Source organism: Stegodyphus dumicola, chromosome 7 (assembly GCF_044657685.1).
Source record: "Stegodyphus dumicola isolate Sdum_Otavi_A_Nest chromosome 7, ASM4465768v1".
Lineage (NCBI taxonomy): Eukaryota > Metazoa > Arthropoda > Arachnida > Araneae > Eresidae > Stegodyphus > Stegodyphus dumicola.
In genome coordinates, this window is record NC_140774.1 from 51,339,666 (window position 1) to 51,352,942 (window position 13,277).

At 33.0% G+C, this 13,277-nt stretch overlaps 1 protein-coding gene across 10 annotated transcripts in view; it reads right to left on the reverse strand.

The window, feature by feature from the left end:
* narya (RING finger protein narya) overlaps window positions 1-6,800 on the reverse strand; it is a 213,841-nt gene extending 207,041 nt beyond the window's left edge. For 2 of the 10 annotated variants that reach the window (XM_085820190.1, XM_085820192.1), the window contains exons 1-2: window positions 6,223-6,593; window positions 5,835-5,951 (exon numbers count right to left, since the gene is read on the reverse strand). In XM_085820190.1, the coding sequence (XP_085676316.1) occupies window positions 5,835-5,951; window positions 6,223-6,238 (133 nt within the window). In that variant the 5' untranslated portion in view covers window positions 6,239-6,593. Of the gene's footprint in view, window positions 1-5,834; window positions 5,952-6,222; window positions 6,615-6,644 lie in introns of those variants that run through there. The other 8 variants (XM_085820186.1, XM_085820188.1, XM_085820189.1 and 5 more) reach the window with 7 other exon arrangements.
* Between the last annotated feature and the right edge of the window lie 6,477 nt (window positions 6,801-13,277).

Sequence of the window (13,277 nt, forward strand, 5' to 3'; positions counted from 1 at the left end):
TTCGATGTACTCCGTCTTTATACGATTTAAATCAAATTCCTCGTCATTATAAATATCACGAATACAAATCACATAGTTTTCTGGTTGCAATTTTCTAATTTCGGCTATGCGTAAGGTATGCTTTACGCATCCGCGCGTTGAAAGAAATGTTTAATAAAGTAAACAAATAAATATTAGGCTTCTTTTTTGGTAAATTTTGATACCCTTTAGATCATAATTGCTCATTATTTTATAAATTACGGTTTCATATTTTTAATTTTATAATTTCTGCATGCCATCTTACCAGATTTAAACTGATGATCTATAATCCGGAAAAATCGATAATCCGGAATCGCCGAAGTCCCGACGAGTCCGGATTAAAGACTTTTGACTGTATTTGCATATATGGGACCGATACTAATGAACATAACTTTTGTGTGGATTAGATTTGTTCTGTAGGGAAGGAATTCTTAATTTTCAGGGATACCAAAATATTTATATTTTTAATTCAGTGCTTCAGATAATTTTACGCTTACAGAAACAGAATAAATTTGCCCGGAAAAAGTTCATTATCATAACAAGGCTTTACCTCCTCTTGATAATGTAAGAGTCTAAGGATGATAATACAACTGTTTCCACTTTCACTGCTATATTTAACTAATATGGTTCAGCAAATATTATTTTCACTCCATTTTCCTAATTAAATTTTTTTTAAATTTATAATTCTATTAATATGCTCAATTTATTATATATTATTTTGTTTTTCTTTTGCCTGTTAATTTTAATTCTAATTTATATTTACAAATTACATCTTAGCAGCATTATGCGCAGGAAATGTTTTTTATGTCCTTATTGAATGCACTTTTTTCAGTTTAAGTATACAGTCAAAAGTCGCTAATATGGACTCGTCGGGACTTCGGCGATTCCGGATTATAGATCATCAGTTTAAATCTGGTAAGATGGCATGCAGAAATTATAAAATTAAAAATATGAAACCGTAATTTATGAAATAAAGAACAATTATGATCTAAAGGGTATCAAAATTTACAAAAAAAAAAAAAAAAACTTAATATTTATATGTTTACTTTATTAAACATTTCTTTCAATGTAAGTTGTTTAAGTTGCTTCGTTTTTTATGTGATAATACTTTCTCTTTAATTCTATAAACAGACATAATTTCTCGTTCAGTTACAAAGTTCTGCTGTTCAAGTCCTAAAATTGCTGTGTTGAGAATACCGACTAATTTGTCACTTTCTTCGCTATCGGAAGTGAATTATAATGATGAGGAATTTGATTTAAATCATATCAAAGATGGAGTACATCCAGATGAAATACTATATTTAGTAAGGAATAATAAGCCAAATAAAATAAAAACATCTGGCTGGAAGATAAGGATAGTGCTGACAGATCAACTTCCATTTCATAGCGCGCTGCAACGTTCCCTGCCCCCCCCACACACACATGCAGAGCAGCGTGAAATTGATAAACAGATTTCAGAATGGTTAAGAAACAAAGTCTTTATCCATTTTTTGCAGAAATTCCACACTTGTTTAATGGACTTCGACACATACTTTCGCTTTGTAGATCCTTTACATATTAGTAAATATATATTGGAAATTCTATTTGACATAATCGAAAGTTCAAGCTTACTTTTATAAAATTGCTCTAACAGTCTGCAAAAAGTAATAAGCCGGATCCAATTTGAAGATTAAGGAACAACGCAATCTACAACATTAACTGAATTAGATAATTTTAGCTTAGCTTATACCATCCGTTATACATTAAACGCGCATTCGTAAACATATTTTGCGCATGCGCACACGCACATTCGCAACCATAAAGGTCTTATGCGCATGCTTCAACGCGACGCATGTGCAGAAAGTTTGTAGCTTTGAGGTCCGGATTATGGGTGTCCGAATTAACGACTTTTGACTGTATATATAAAAGAGAATCACACATTTTTATTTAAAACAAAATTATCCCAAGTTGTCTGATCACAGTGTTTTCTGTTAATTACTAACAGATTTTGTATTTCTACATTTTAATCTTACATTCTGTGAAAAAATACACTTAATTATTTACTTTATTCAACTAAGAGGCCTTTATCACATGCATCTGTTTAGTATTTTTCTCTAGCAGATTGCTTCTTCGTCCTCTGAGTAAGCTAATTTCATGCTCATGATTTATTTATTAGTAATTTTGTATTTCCACTTACTTTCAATTTAAATTCAGTAAGAAGTGTGTAATTAAATTCTTTTGCTTGACTCAACACTGGAATTTTTACACTGCATTGGGGAGGACTTCAAAATTTTCAGATGAACTGTTATAATTAAATACTTTACAATAGTTCATCAGCTAATTTTGGATACAGAAATGCAGTGGTCTTCAAGTGGAAGGAGGACTGTAATTGAGTCTGATGTATCCTTCTCTTGATGACGTTATATCAGATTTGATTGAATGCCTCTTTTTTTGGTTTATATTTGTGTGTATTTTTTATGGTTTTTGTGTTTTTGAGGTTTTAGTACTTCATATTTTTTTATTCTTCTGATTTTCATTAATTTTACATATTTACAGGAATTTTGAAATTTACTGGTTTTGATTTTCACTTCTTTTTTGTCTTTGTGGAATTTGTTCTAAATTTCTAACTTTTTCTCTCCCTCTATATATACACACACACACATATATATATAGAGAGAGAGAAACAAAAAGTAAGTAAAAGGTTGTAAAAGTATATACAGTACAAAGTTCATAATCCCTACTCGTCAGGACTTCGGCGATTCTGGATTAGGGGTTTTCCCGGATTATAGATCATCAATTTAAATCTGGTAAGATGACATGCAGCAATTGTACAATTAAAAATTTGAAACCATAATTTATGAAATAAAGAGCAATTATGATCTAAAGGGTATCCAAATTTACACAGAAAAAAGCTTAATAGTTATTTGTTTACTTTAGGAAATATTTCTATTAATGTAAGTTGTTCGTAAGCTTCATTTTTTGTGCTAGTACTTTCTCTTTAATTCTATTAAAAGACATAATTACATAATTTCTTGTTCAGTTACAAAGTTTCGCTGTTCAAGGTCCTGTAATTGCTGTGTCGAGAATACCGACTAACTTGTCAATCGAAATTTTTTCGTTTTTATTAACGTTCTCTGTTACTTTCTTCACTATCAGAAGCGCTTGGGTAAACGGTTTACTGGTTTTATGCGCATGTGTAGCGAACGTGCAAATCAAACGCACATGCGTAAATGCTTTACATGCATGTGTAAACGTATTACACGCATGCATAAGTTTGTGGCTTTGAGGTACAGATTATAGATCATTCCGGATAATGGACATCCAGATTAGACACTTTGTACTGTACTAAAAAAGCACCTTTTTTTTACTTTTTCTCTCTCCATATATATATTCTATCTGTATCTCTCTCTCTGTATATATTCTATTTTATCTCTCTCTGGGTATACATATATACATACATATATGTATATATATATCAGTCAAAAGTCGTTAATCCGGACTCGTCGGGACTTCGGCGATTCCGGATTATAGATCATCAGTTTAAATCTGGTAAGATGGCATGCAGAAATTATAAAATTAAAAATATTAAACCGTAATTTATGAAATAAAGAACAATTATAATCTAAAAAATATCAAAATAAAAAAAAAAAACTTAATATTTATTTGCTTACTTTATTAAACATTTCTTTCAATGTAAGTTGTTTAAGTTGCTTTGTTTTATGTGATAATACTTTCTCTTTACTTTATCGGAAGCAGCGTGAAATTGATAAACAGATTTCGGATTTCAAAACATACTTTCACTTTAGATCCTTTACATATTAACAAATATATATTGGAAATTCTATTTGATATAATCGAAAGTTTAAGCTTACTTTTATAAAATTGCTCTTACAGTCTGCAAAAAATAATAAGCTGGATCCAATTCGAAAATTAAGGAACAACGCAATCATCAACATTAACTGAAATAGATAATTAGATAATTTTAGCTTATACGTCCATTATAATAAAACGCGCACGCGAAAACGTATTCTGCACTTGCGCAAACTCATATGCGCAGTCGTAAAGGGTCTTACGCTCACGCGTAAACGCCTATGCGCATGTGTCAACGCGGCGCATGCGCAGAAAGTTTTTAGTTTTGAGGTCTGGATTATAGATCATTCCGAATTATGGGTGTCCGAATTAACGACTTTTGACTGTATTACATATATATATATCTATTCTGAGTACGAAGAAAGTAACGGACCTGTCTCACTTTAAACACTAACAATCGCGTAAGTTAATTAATTCATCTTCTGACTATTTATGCATATTATGTAGATTTCCTTTTCATGCAATTTTAATTTTACCTTTTGGCTTATGTGAATACAATTTTTTTCACCTTTTCTTACTTGCTAATTTTTTTTTTTTTTTTTGCAAATATTGCAGTCTGTTCATTATGTTTACGAAGTTTACACCAGTTACCATGATTAAAGATGAAGTTGTTAGGGGCATTTTACTCAAGTAAGAAAATACTTCTACTCACTCTTTACCACAATATTTCACAATTTTGAAATTTATTCTTAAAACTTGACAGAACAGTCACTTTCTTACTGAATTCTAGACTGTGATTTTACTTAAATTCCTCTCACTTAAACACTACTAATTTAGCTTGAACTCACCTTACTAAAATACCTTTTACGCATAATAATTCTTACTTGAGTAAAAGACGAAACACCCTTGCATTTATTAATTATTGTTAATTGATCGGGAGTTGTTTTGTTCCCCTTGAAAAGTCAACCAATTTCCGGTCAATGACAATAATTACTTAGTTTATTGATTACATTTTCAATTTTAATTATACCTTTGCAAAAGTTTCTACTTTCAATTTATTCTTGATTCATTTTCGATGCTTCCATTCTGAAAATTTTTTCAAGGTTTATTTTTTAAATATGTTTATAAGTTATTTCAATATAATTTTAACTACCTTTACCAAAAGAGCTAATATACTAAATAATACATTAGTAAATATATATATATATATAATTTATTATTAGAAAAGATATTTATATATCATCTCAAGGAAAAGAAATTTAATTAATGCTATGAATTATAAGAAAAAACATTAGTTAAGTATTTTTAAACAACTTTTTTAAGTCATCCAAAGTTATCTAGATATATTGTAGTAAAAAATATTTGAAATCTGTTGTAGTAGAATTATTTAAAATCTGTAAAGAAAAATCCTCTGAACGTAAAAATTCCAAATATTAAATTCAAAATCCAAAGTCCTATTGTTATTAGTAGCTATTATTATTGATCACAGCTAAATTGACTTATCAAGAGGAACAAAGCATTCTACTATCAATTGACAATAACCAAATTAAGTGAGAGTGTTTTGTCTTTTTTCAAATAAGGATAAAATTAAAAATTTTGTTAGATTTAGTTTATAAGAACAATACTAAATGAGTATTCTTCTTATAATACTACATGCTTCGTTCTATGCACGCTTCGTCTGGGGTAAAAATATAAAAAAGTCTTTTCTCCATTGCAAAAAAACTAACATCAATTTGAAATGAACATTTTTTGATATTTTTATGCATTTTATACCATAAATTTCATAACTAATGAAGTAAATAAAATCATTCAGCTGATATTATGTGTAAATAATAAAATATAAATGGTGATTACAATATTCAAGGACCATATTTTAATTAAAATGGAAAAAGAAAATTGATGAACAATACAAATATACAAGGGTCCTTAACTGTTATGTAATATTAAATGTAGAAAGTAAATAACATATATTACTTTATAAGTATTTATTTCAATATTTTATAGGAAAAATGAAAATAAATTCTTACATTTTTCCACACAATCACAACAGTAAATATGCCCACAGTTAGTCAAAACAAAATTTTTTGCACTGTCAGGTAGCTGAAAACAGTTGTTACAATGGATCCAATCCATTTTATAAGAATCTAAAAGTAAAAGAATATATTTACACACATGCACACACACATATATATATAAATAAAAGAGAACAGATCAGAAAACAAGGGAAAAGAATACATGTTAAAAATATTTTTTCCGAAATTTTCATTGATATACAGTGCTGATATCAAAACTACTCCTTAATTATAGATACTAATTAATTAGAGACCACTTAGAAACAGCTAAAAGAAAGGTGAATGCTGTTAGAATTATAATAAAATAATGACGGTAATAGTCGATCATCTAAATTAGCTGTACCGTAAACAGTCTTCATAGAAACGCATGAAATTCTTGCTTATCTATAAAAGTTAGGCAAATAACAACGGCCACTCGGTCATTTTTAGACTTAGAAATTTCACTCTTCAACTTTCATGCATTTAAAAAATTATCCATAGTGCGCCGATCTATCGTCTGCATTTATTTATTCTTTGCGGAAATTTCTATTGCCATATCGTAAAGAATTAAGGGATAAAGTGCAGAATCCTCCACTGCTTCACGCGTTTTTAAGAATTGCACAAAGTCGGTATTCATGTACACATCGACCTATTTTCACTTTAAAACAAATTTCAGAATTGCACAAAAATGGCATTGTGCATGTGCACTCTCTTTATCCACGTACACATCGACTTATTTTCATTTAAAAAGTCAAAGAAAATTGACAAAAATCAAATTCTTCTTACTCTTACTGACTTGGTTAATACAAAGAATATGTATTGTTACATCCACGATCTTTGGTTAATATGTTCTTACTTGTTTGTACTTAATTCGGAGAAAGTGCAGAATCACCCACTGCTTGGGGAGAGAAATCGCCCGCTTATTTGTTTAGCGCTTTTTACAAGAGTAAGAAGAATTAAATTTTTGTCAATTTTCTTTGACTTTTTAAGCGAAAATAGGTCGATGTGTACATGGATAAAGTCAAGAGAGTGCGCAGAGCCATTTTTGTGCAATTCTGGAATGTTATTTTTTAAGTAAAAATAGGTCGATGTGTACATGGGGATTGCAGGAAAAAAATGTCACCCTGAAAAAAAAAAAAAAAAAAAAAGAACGGATAGAAGAGCACCGGAAAATAAGGAAATGGAAACTATAACTCTGCTACAATATATTATATTCCTAATTTCACTGTGACTGTTTCCAAAGGTTATTGTCTAGTGTTCTTTAGTTACAGTACAGCATCATGTACAGAATTGTCTACTTTTCTGATACGAGCAGTGTATATGTTGTGTTTTATTTGTAGTATCAGCTTTACTATGTCAGTGTGTACTTTTCTGATACGAGCAGTGTATATAGTGTGTTTTATTTGTAGTATCAGTTTTACTATGTTAGTGTGTTTTTCAGTATTATAGTAATATATTGCATAATATGTTGTAATGTGAGGAATTATAGTAAGTGTATAATAGTAAGTCAGTGTGATGTATAACTGCAGGCTTGAAATTCCAATGTTAGTCTTAAATTTTACTGTTTTTGTTTTACCTTTACCAGTTTTGTATCAATGCAGCTTTGTACTTCTAAGTATTTTTTTTATTTATTATTATTATTATTTTTTTTTTTTTTTGTAACCTATACTATCAGGAATGTCATATGTATTCAAGGTAGTCCTTTGTATTCCCTATCTAGATGTGACTCTGTACTCTTTTTTTTTTTTTTTTTTAATTTAGACTTAATAAATGTCTGCAGGGCGGACATCATACTGCAAGGGCTTGTTCCCGGTCAGTAGTCCTCCTTAGCATTGTAAAAGTAAAAAAAAAGTGAGTGGCAACAGTAACGGACTGTCCATTAATGGGAATATCGATGGAGTTCCTTGCAATATGATCATTGACACATCGGAGATCGGAGATCATCATTCGTTAAGTGGTGTTCGACCCGAGGGCCTTTACCACTACATGTTTATCAATCCCCTAAGGACCTGTAAAAGTTCGTTAAATTCCATAAACTGGAAAAGTCCTGTGCACTTGTAATAAAAGTGCAAAGTCTTCAGTAGTGAAGAAGTTGATCAGGGGTGGCGACTTATATCGGCCACAGATGAAGTCTTCGTTGGATAAGCTATAATAGCAACTAAATTTTGGCATATCTTTTACACATTATCGTATATTTGACACAGTATCGTACATTAGTAAGATGAAAAGGATGATAAAGATGAAACAAAATCTAGATTAAATAGTTGAAAATAATAAAATATATACAAGAACTACCATCTAACATTATGATGTATAGTTCTGGGCCGTTTATGCGGCTGTTCGATTAGATAGTCGTACTCCCCTATGTTTTTAATAACTTCGTGAGTGGAGGAATCACATTTTTCGTAGAATTTGAATGTAATATTTAGTAATTCAGCATCTAATGGTAAAATCTTTAAAGAATTATGGATGACAGTGTTCCTAACGAACCAAGGAGAGTTCGAGAGGAATCTGAGAGTTTTACTCTAAAAATTTTGAAGCCTTGCTCGGTTTGAACGTGCAGTAGCTGCCCACGCCGGAGCGGCATATAGAATTATGGGTCGGATTGCCTGTAGATAAAGTGTTCTTTTAGCGTTGATATTTAACTTCGAATATTTGCACATCAGAGGGTATATGCTCATTAAGGCACGTTGTGCTTTGTCTCTGATATAATTAACATGAAATTTGAAAGTTAACTTCTGGTCGAGATAAAGACCTAGATATTTTACTTGGTGGTCACGTGACACGATTTGTCCGTCCATTGTAATTTCTTCTAAGTCTTGAGGGATATTTCCTTTTTTAAAGTAAATCACTTTTGATTTTTCGGGGTTAATTTTAATTTTCCATCCTTTAAACCAGGGTGAAATGTAATTAATGGCATTCTGTAATTTATTTCTTGCATGATATGGATTAAGTGAGTGACATAAAAGTGCCGTGTCATTGGCATAGCATGCAGTGAGAATATTTTCAATATTAGGAAGATCATTAATATATAAATTATAGAGAAGCGGGGAAATTACCGACGCCTGTGGTAAACCCGCGTGAATTTTTCTTGTGGTAGAATAATTATCTTGAATCTTAACTTGAAAAGTTCTGTTCTTTAAAAATCAGCGATTAGATGGATGATGGCAGGTGGGAAATTATAGTTCATCAGCTTGATGATAAGACCGTGATGCCAAACTTTATCGAAGGCTTTCTCTACATCCATAAAAATAGCAGCAACTACTTCCTTTTTATTAAAATTTTCGCCTATGAATTCTACGATTCGGGCGATCTTCTGAGTCGTTGAGAATCCCTGGCGAAATCCAAATTGATGGTCTTTGATGATGTTATTTTCATTAATAAAAGTGGTGAGTCGAGACTCGATAAGCCTTTCGAAAAGTTTGGCAATCGCAGGCAGAAGACTGATCGGTCTAAAGTTACTTGTGAGATTTCCAGCTTTGCCAGGCTTTTTAATGACAGTTAGAATGGCGTGTTTCCAATTTTTTGGGAATGTATTAAGTCTTAAACATGCGTTAAAAATATTTGTAATAAGAACGATGCCTTTCCTTGGGAGGTATTGCAGGGCCTTATTAGTGATATTTTCATATCCAGATGCTTTCTTTGGATTAAGTTTCTTTATAATTTTCTGTATTTCTTTGGGAGAAGTCGGGTTGTTTTGATTTTCAGGATCTTTGCAGAGGAAATCGGTCACGTGATTGATAATATTGATATCATTCGGGTGTGGGAAATTATTTATATTAAACTGTTGTTCATAGTTATCAGCGAAGAGGTTGACAATTTTCTTATGATCGTAAATTTTGGTATTATTATCATCAAGAATGGGTCCAATATTGGAGGGAGTGCTTCGGATAGCTTTAGTAACTTTCCACACAGAGTGGTCGGTGTGCGAAAGACTTTCAATGAAGTTATCCCAGCAATTGTTTCTGTACTCTTGGATAAGTTTTCTGAGGTTTCGATTGGCAGCATTAAATCTTCTTTTGTCTTGGGTGGAGTGTGAACGTTGATAATTTTTTCTTAGTCTATTTTTCTCTGTAATTTTCTTTCTAATATTGTGTGGGAGTGTATAATTAGTCTGTTTTGGAATAAATTTGGCGTGGTTGATGGCTTCGTTGATTTTACTGCTAAGATAGACTGTGGCATCATTAATTTCGCTGTTATTAGTTATTTTAGTGGTAGCAGATATGTTTTCTTCAAGGTGATAAGCATAGTTTTCCCAATTAATGCGACACTTTATAGGCGGAAGACCATGCTTTAAGCCATATAAAGTGAAGCGTACTGGTAGATGATCTGAAGAAAGTTCATTATCTACTTGGAGAAAAGGTATTTGAGGAACATTGAAGGTAATTAAGATGTCTAATACATCAGAAGTATTTGAGATTTGATGAAGATGCGTAGGTTCATCTGGACCATAAATTTTGATATCAGGGTTGTTGATGATGTAATTATTAAGAATAATTCCGCCTGGATTATTTCGCCTGGAGTTCCAGTTAGCGTGTTTACAATTTAGGTCCCCAGCAATAATAGTTGGATAACCTAAGTTGAGAATATAGTCAAGATCTTGAGTGTTGAGGCTATTGTTGGGTGGCTTATAAACAGCAATGATGAGATATTCTTTATTGTCACTGTTCAAAATACATGCACTTGCTTCAAAGCTCATAAGGGGAAGAGGAAAGATGGTACTGTTTAGGAATTTTTTCATGAGAATAGCTGTACCACCACCACGGTTATGAAGACGGTCAGATCTATAGATGTTGTAGTTGGGAATTTTAAATTTGTCATTCGGTTTGAGGTGGGTTTCACTTAATAAAATAACATCCAGACTGTGCTGGTTGATGTAGTTTTGAATTTCAATTTTTTTATTTTTAATACCATTACTATTATAAAACATAAACTTGGCATAATTAATATGTTGCATGGTATTTGGATTAGCCGTATGGGCGTAATTATTCATGCTCGTTCTGGATGAATATCTTTAGTGCTGTCATTGAAGTATTAAGCCTGGAGTCGGGGTTAGAAGCCTGCTTGTATTGCTGGTAAATTTGGTAAATTTCAGTAATGAACCCGGTGAATTCTTCAAAGGATTGTTCTTCTGTGTCTATGTTTACTGATTTTCGTTTATTTTTGGAGGATTGATCTTCTTTCTCGTTATTTACAGATTTCTTATTATTCTTGAGGGATTTCCTGTCGTTAACCGTCTTCGGGTTGCTCTTGGTAATCGCCGCATATGATTGGTTGTACAGTCGGTCACAAAAGTATTCGAACACCGGTACCCTATCAGAAAATGACAAGATGGCGTTTTTTTTTCTCTTTCTCTCTGTGTGTCGTGTTATTCCATCCTAGGTTTTCTTCTCCCCCCCCCATCTTGGAAAAAACTGGAAAATATTGGTTACGATCTCTTTTTGAATGGGGAGATGCCATTTTGAGAAAAAGCTGACGACCCTATCTTGGAGAATGAACATGACCGCTCTACACACCCTTTCTCTCTCTCTCTCTCTCTCTTTGAATTGGGAAGCCATTTTGGGAAAAAGCAGACGACCCTATCTTGGAGAATGGAAATGAACGCCTCTCCCTCTCTCTTTGAAATGGAAAGCCATTTTGGGACCCTCTATTCTTGGGGAGGGAGAAAACTGAAGTCTGCACTTCGCTGTCTCTGAAAAGCGGACCCTCTTCTTCTGATCTTGAAGAACTGGAAATGAACGCTCTACACGATCTCTCTTTGAATTCAGAAGGTATTTTGGGACCTTCTAATGTTGGAAAACTGAAATGAACGCTCTACGCATTTTCTCTCTCTCTCTCTTTGAGATGAGTAGCCATTTTGGAGGATTCTCCACCACCATCCTAACCTTGGAAAACTGAAATGAACGCTCTACACCTGCTCTCTCTCTCTCTCTTTCTCTGAAATGGGTAGTCATTTGAAAACTCCCTAACTTTGGAAAAAAACAGAAATGAACGCTCTACACCATCTCTCTTTGAAAATGGGGGGTGTCATTTTGAGACCTCCCTCCCCTAAACTTGAAAAAAAAAAAAAAACTGAAATGAACGCTCTACACTTTCTCTCTTTGGACATGGGTAACCCTTTGGGGACCCTCTCCTCTTGGTAGGAAAAAAAAGAACTGAAGTGAAGGCTCTACACAATCTCTCTTGGAATGGGATCCATATTTCGGGAAACGTGGATCACCTCATGCTGGAAAACTGAAGTGAACCACCAAGATTGGACTCTATATAATATTTTTTTTAATTGACATCATGACCCTCCTCCAATTTGTTATTAAAAAAAATTTTTTTTTTGTTTTGGTTTTTATCCCATTTCCGATGTGATTTCAGAAATGCAATTCCATAACAGTTCAATTTCATTCGAGGTTAAATGATCTAAACAGTCTTTGACCCACCCATCCGTATGATTATTTTCTTCTTCCTGTTGCACCAAATTTTGTAAGTCCATATAATCATTCCATACGGGAAGGCCTGGATTCTCACAAGGCTGTCTTGAAACACTTGGAGTCTCTTTGGGATGAGTGGAGGGATCTAGGATGTCTGGACCCGGCTGCGATTCTACTTCCATGATTTCTGGACCCGTTCCCAAGCAGCACCGGAACGTTCCGAAAACGTTCAGAGTCCGTGTCATACCGTTCTATAACGGTGTTAGGCGTATTTAGAACGTTCTACATAACGTGCTAAAGTGGTGCGTGTAACAACCGTGTATTTAATACGTACATTTCGACGTACTACAATCGTGTTTTTTGAAACGTTCCCAGATTGAGTTATAAAATACGTTCGACATAACGTGCTAAAGTTGTTTATGTTAGAACCGTGTTCTTAGGACGTACATTTCAACGTAAAATACTGGTACTTTCCGAAACGTTCTCAACATGTACTAGAAAATACGTTCTAAACGACGTGCTAAAGCGGTGCGTATTATAACCGTGTTCTTAGGACGTATATTTCAACGTACAACACTGGTACTTTTCGAAACGTTCTCAACATGTGCTAGAAAATACGTTCTAAACGACGTGCTAAAGCGGTGCGTATTATAACCGTGTTCTTAAAACGCACATTTCAACGTACAATCCTGGTACATTTCGAAACGTTCTCAACATGTACTGGGAAAAACGTTCTAAATTACGTGCTAAAACGGTGCGTATTATAACCGTGTTCTTAGGACGTATATTTCAACGTACAACACTGGTACTTTTCGAAACGTTCTCAACATGTGCTAGAAAATACGTTCTAAACGACGTGCTAAAGCGGTGCGTATGATAACCGTGTTCTTAAAACGCACATTTCAACGTACCATCCTGGTACATTTCGAAACGTTCTCAACATGTACTGGAAAAACGTTCTAAATTACGTGCTAAAACGATACGTATTATAAACGTG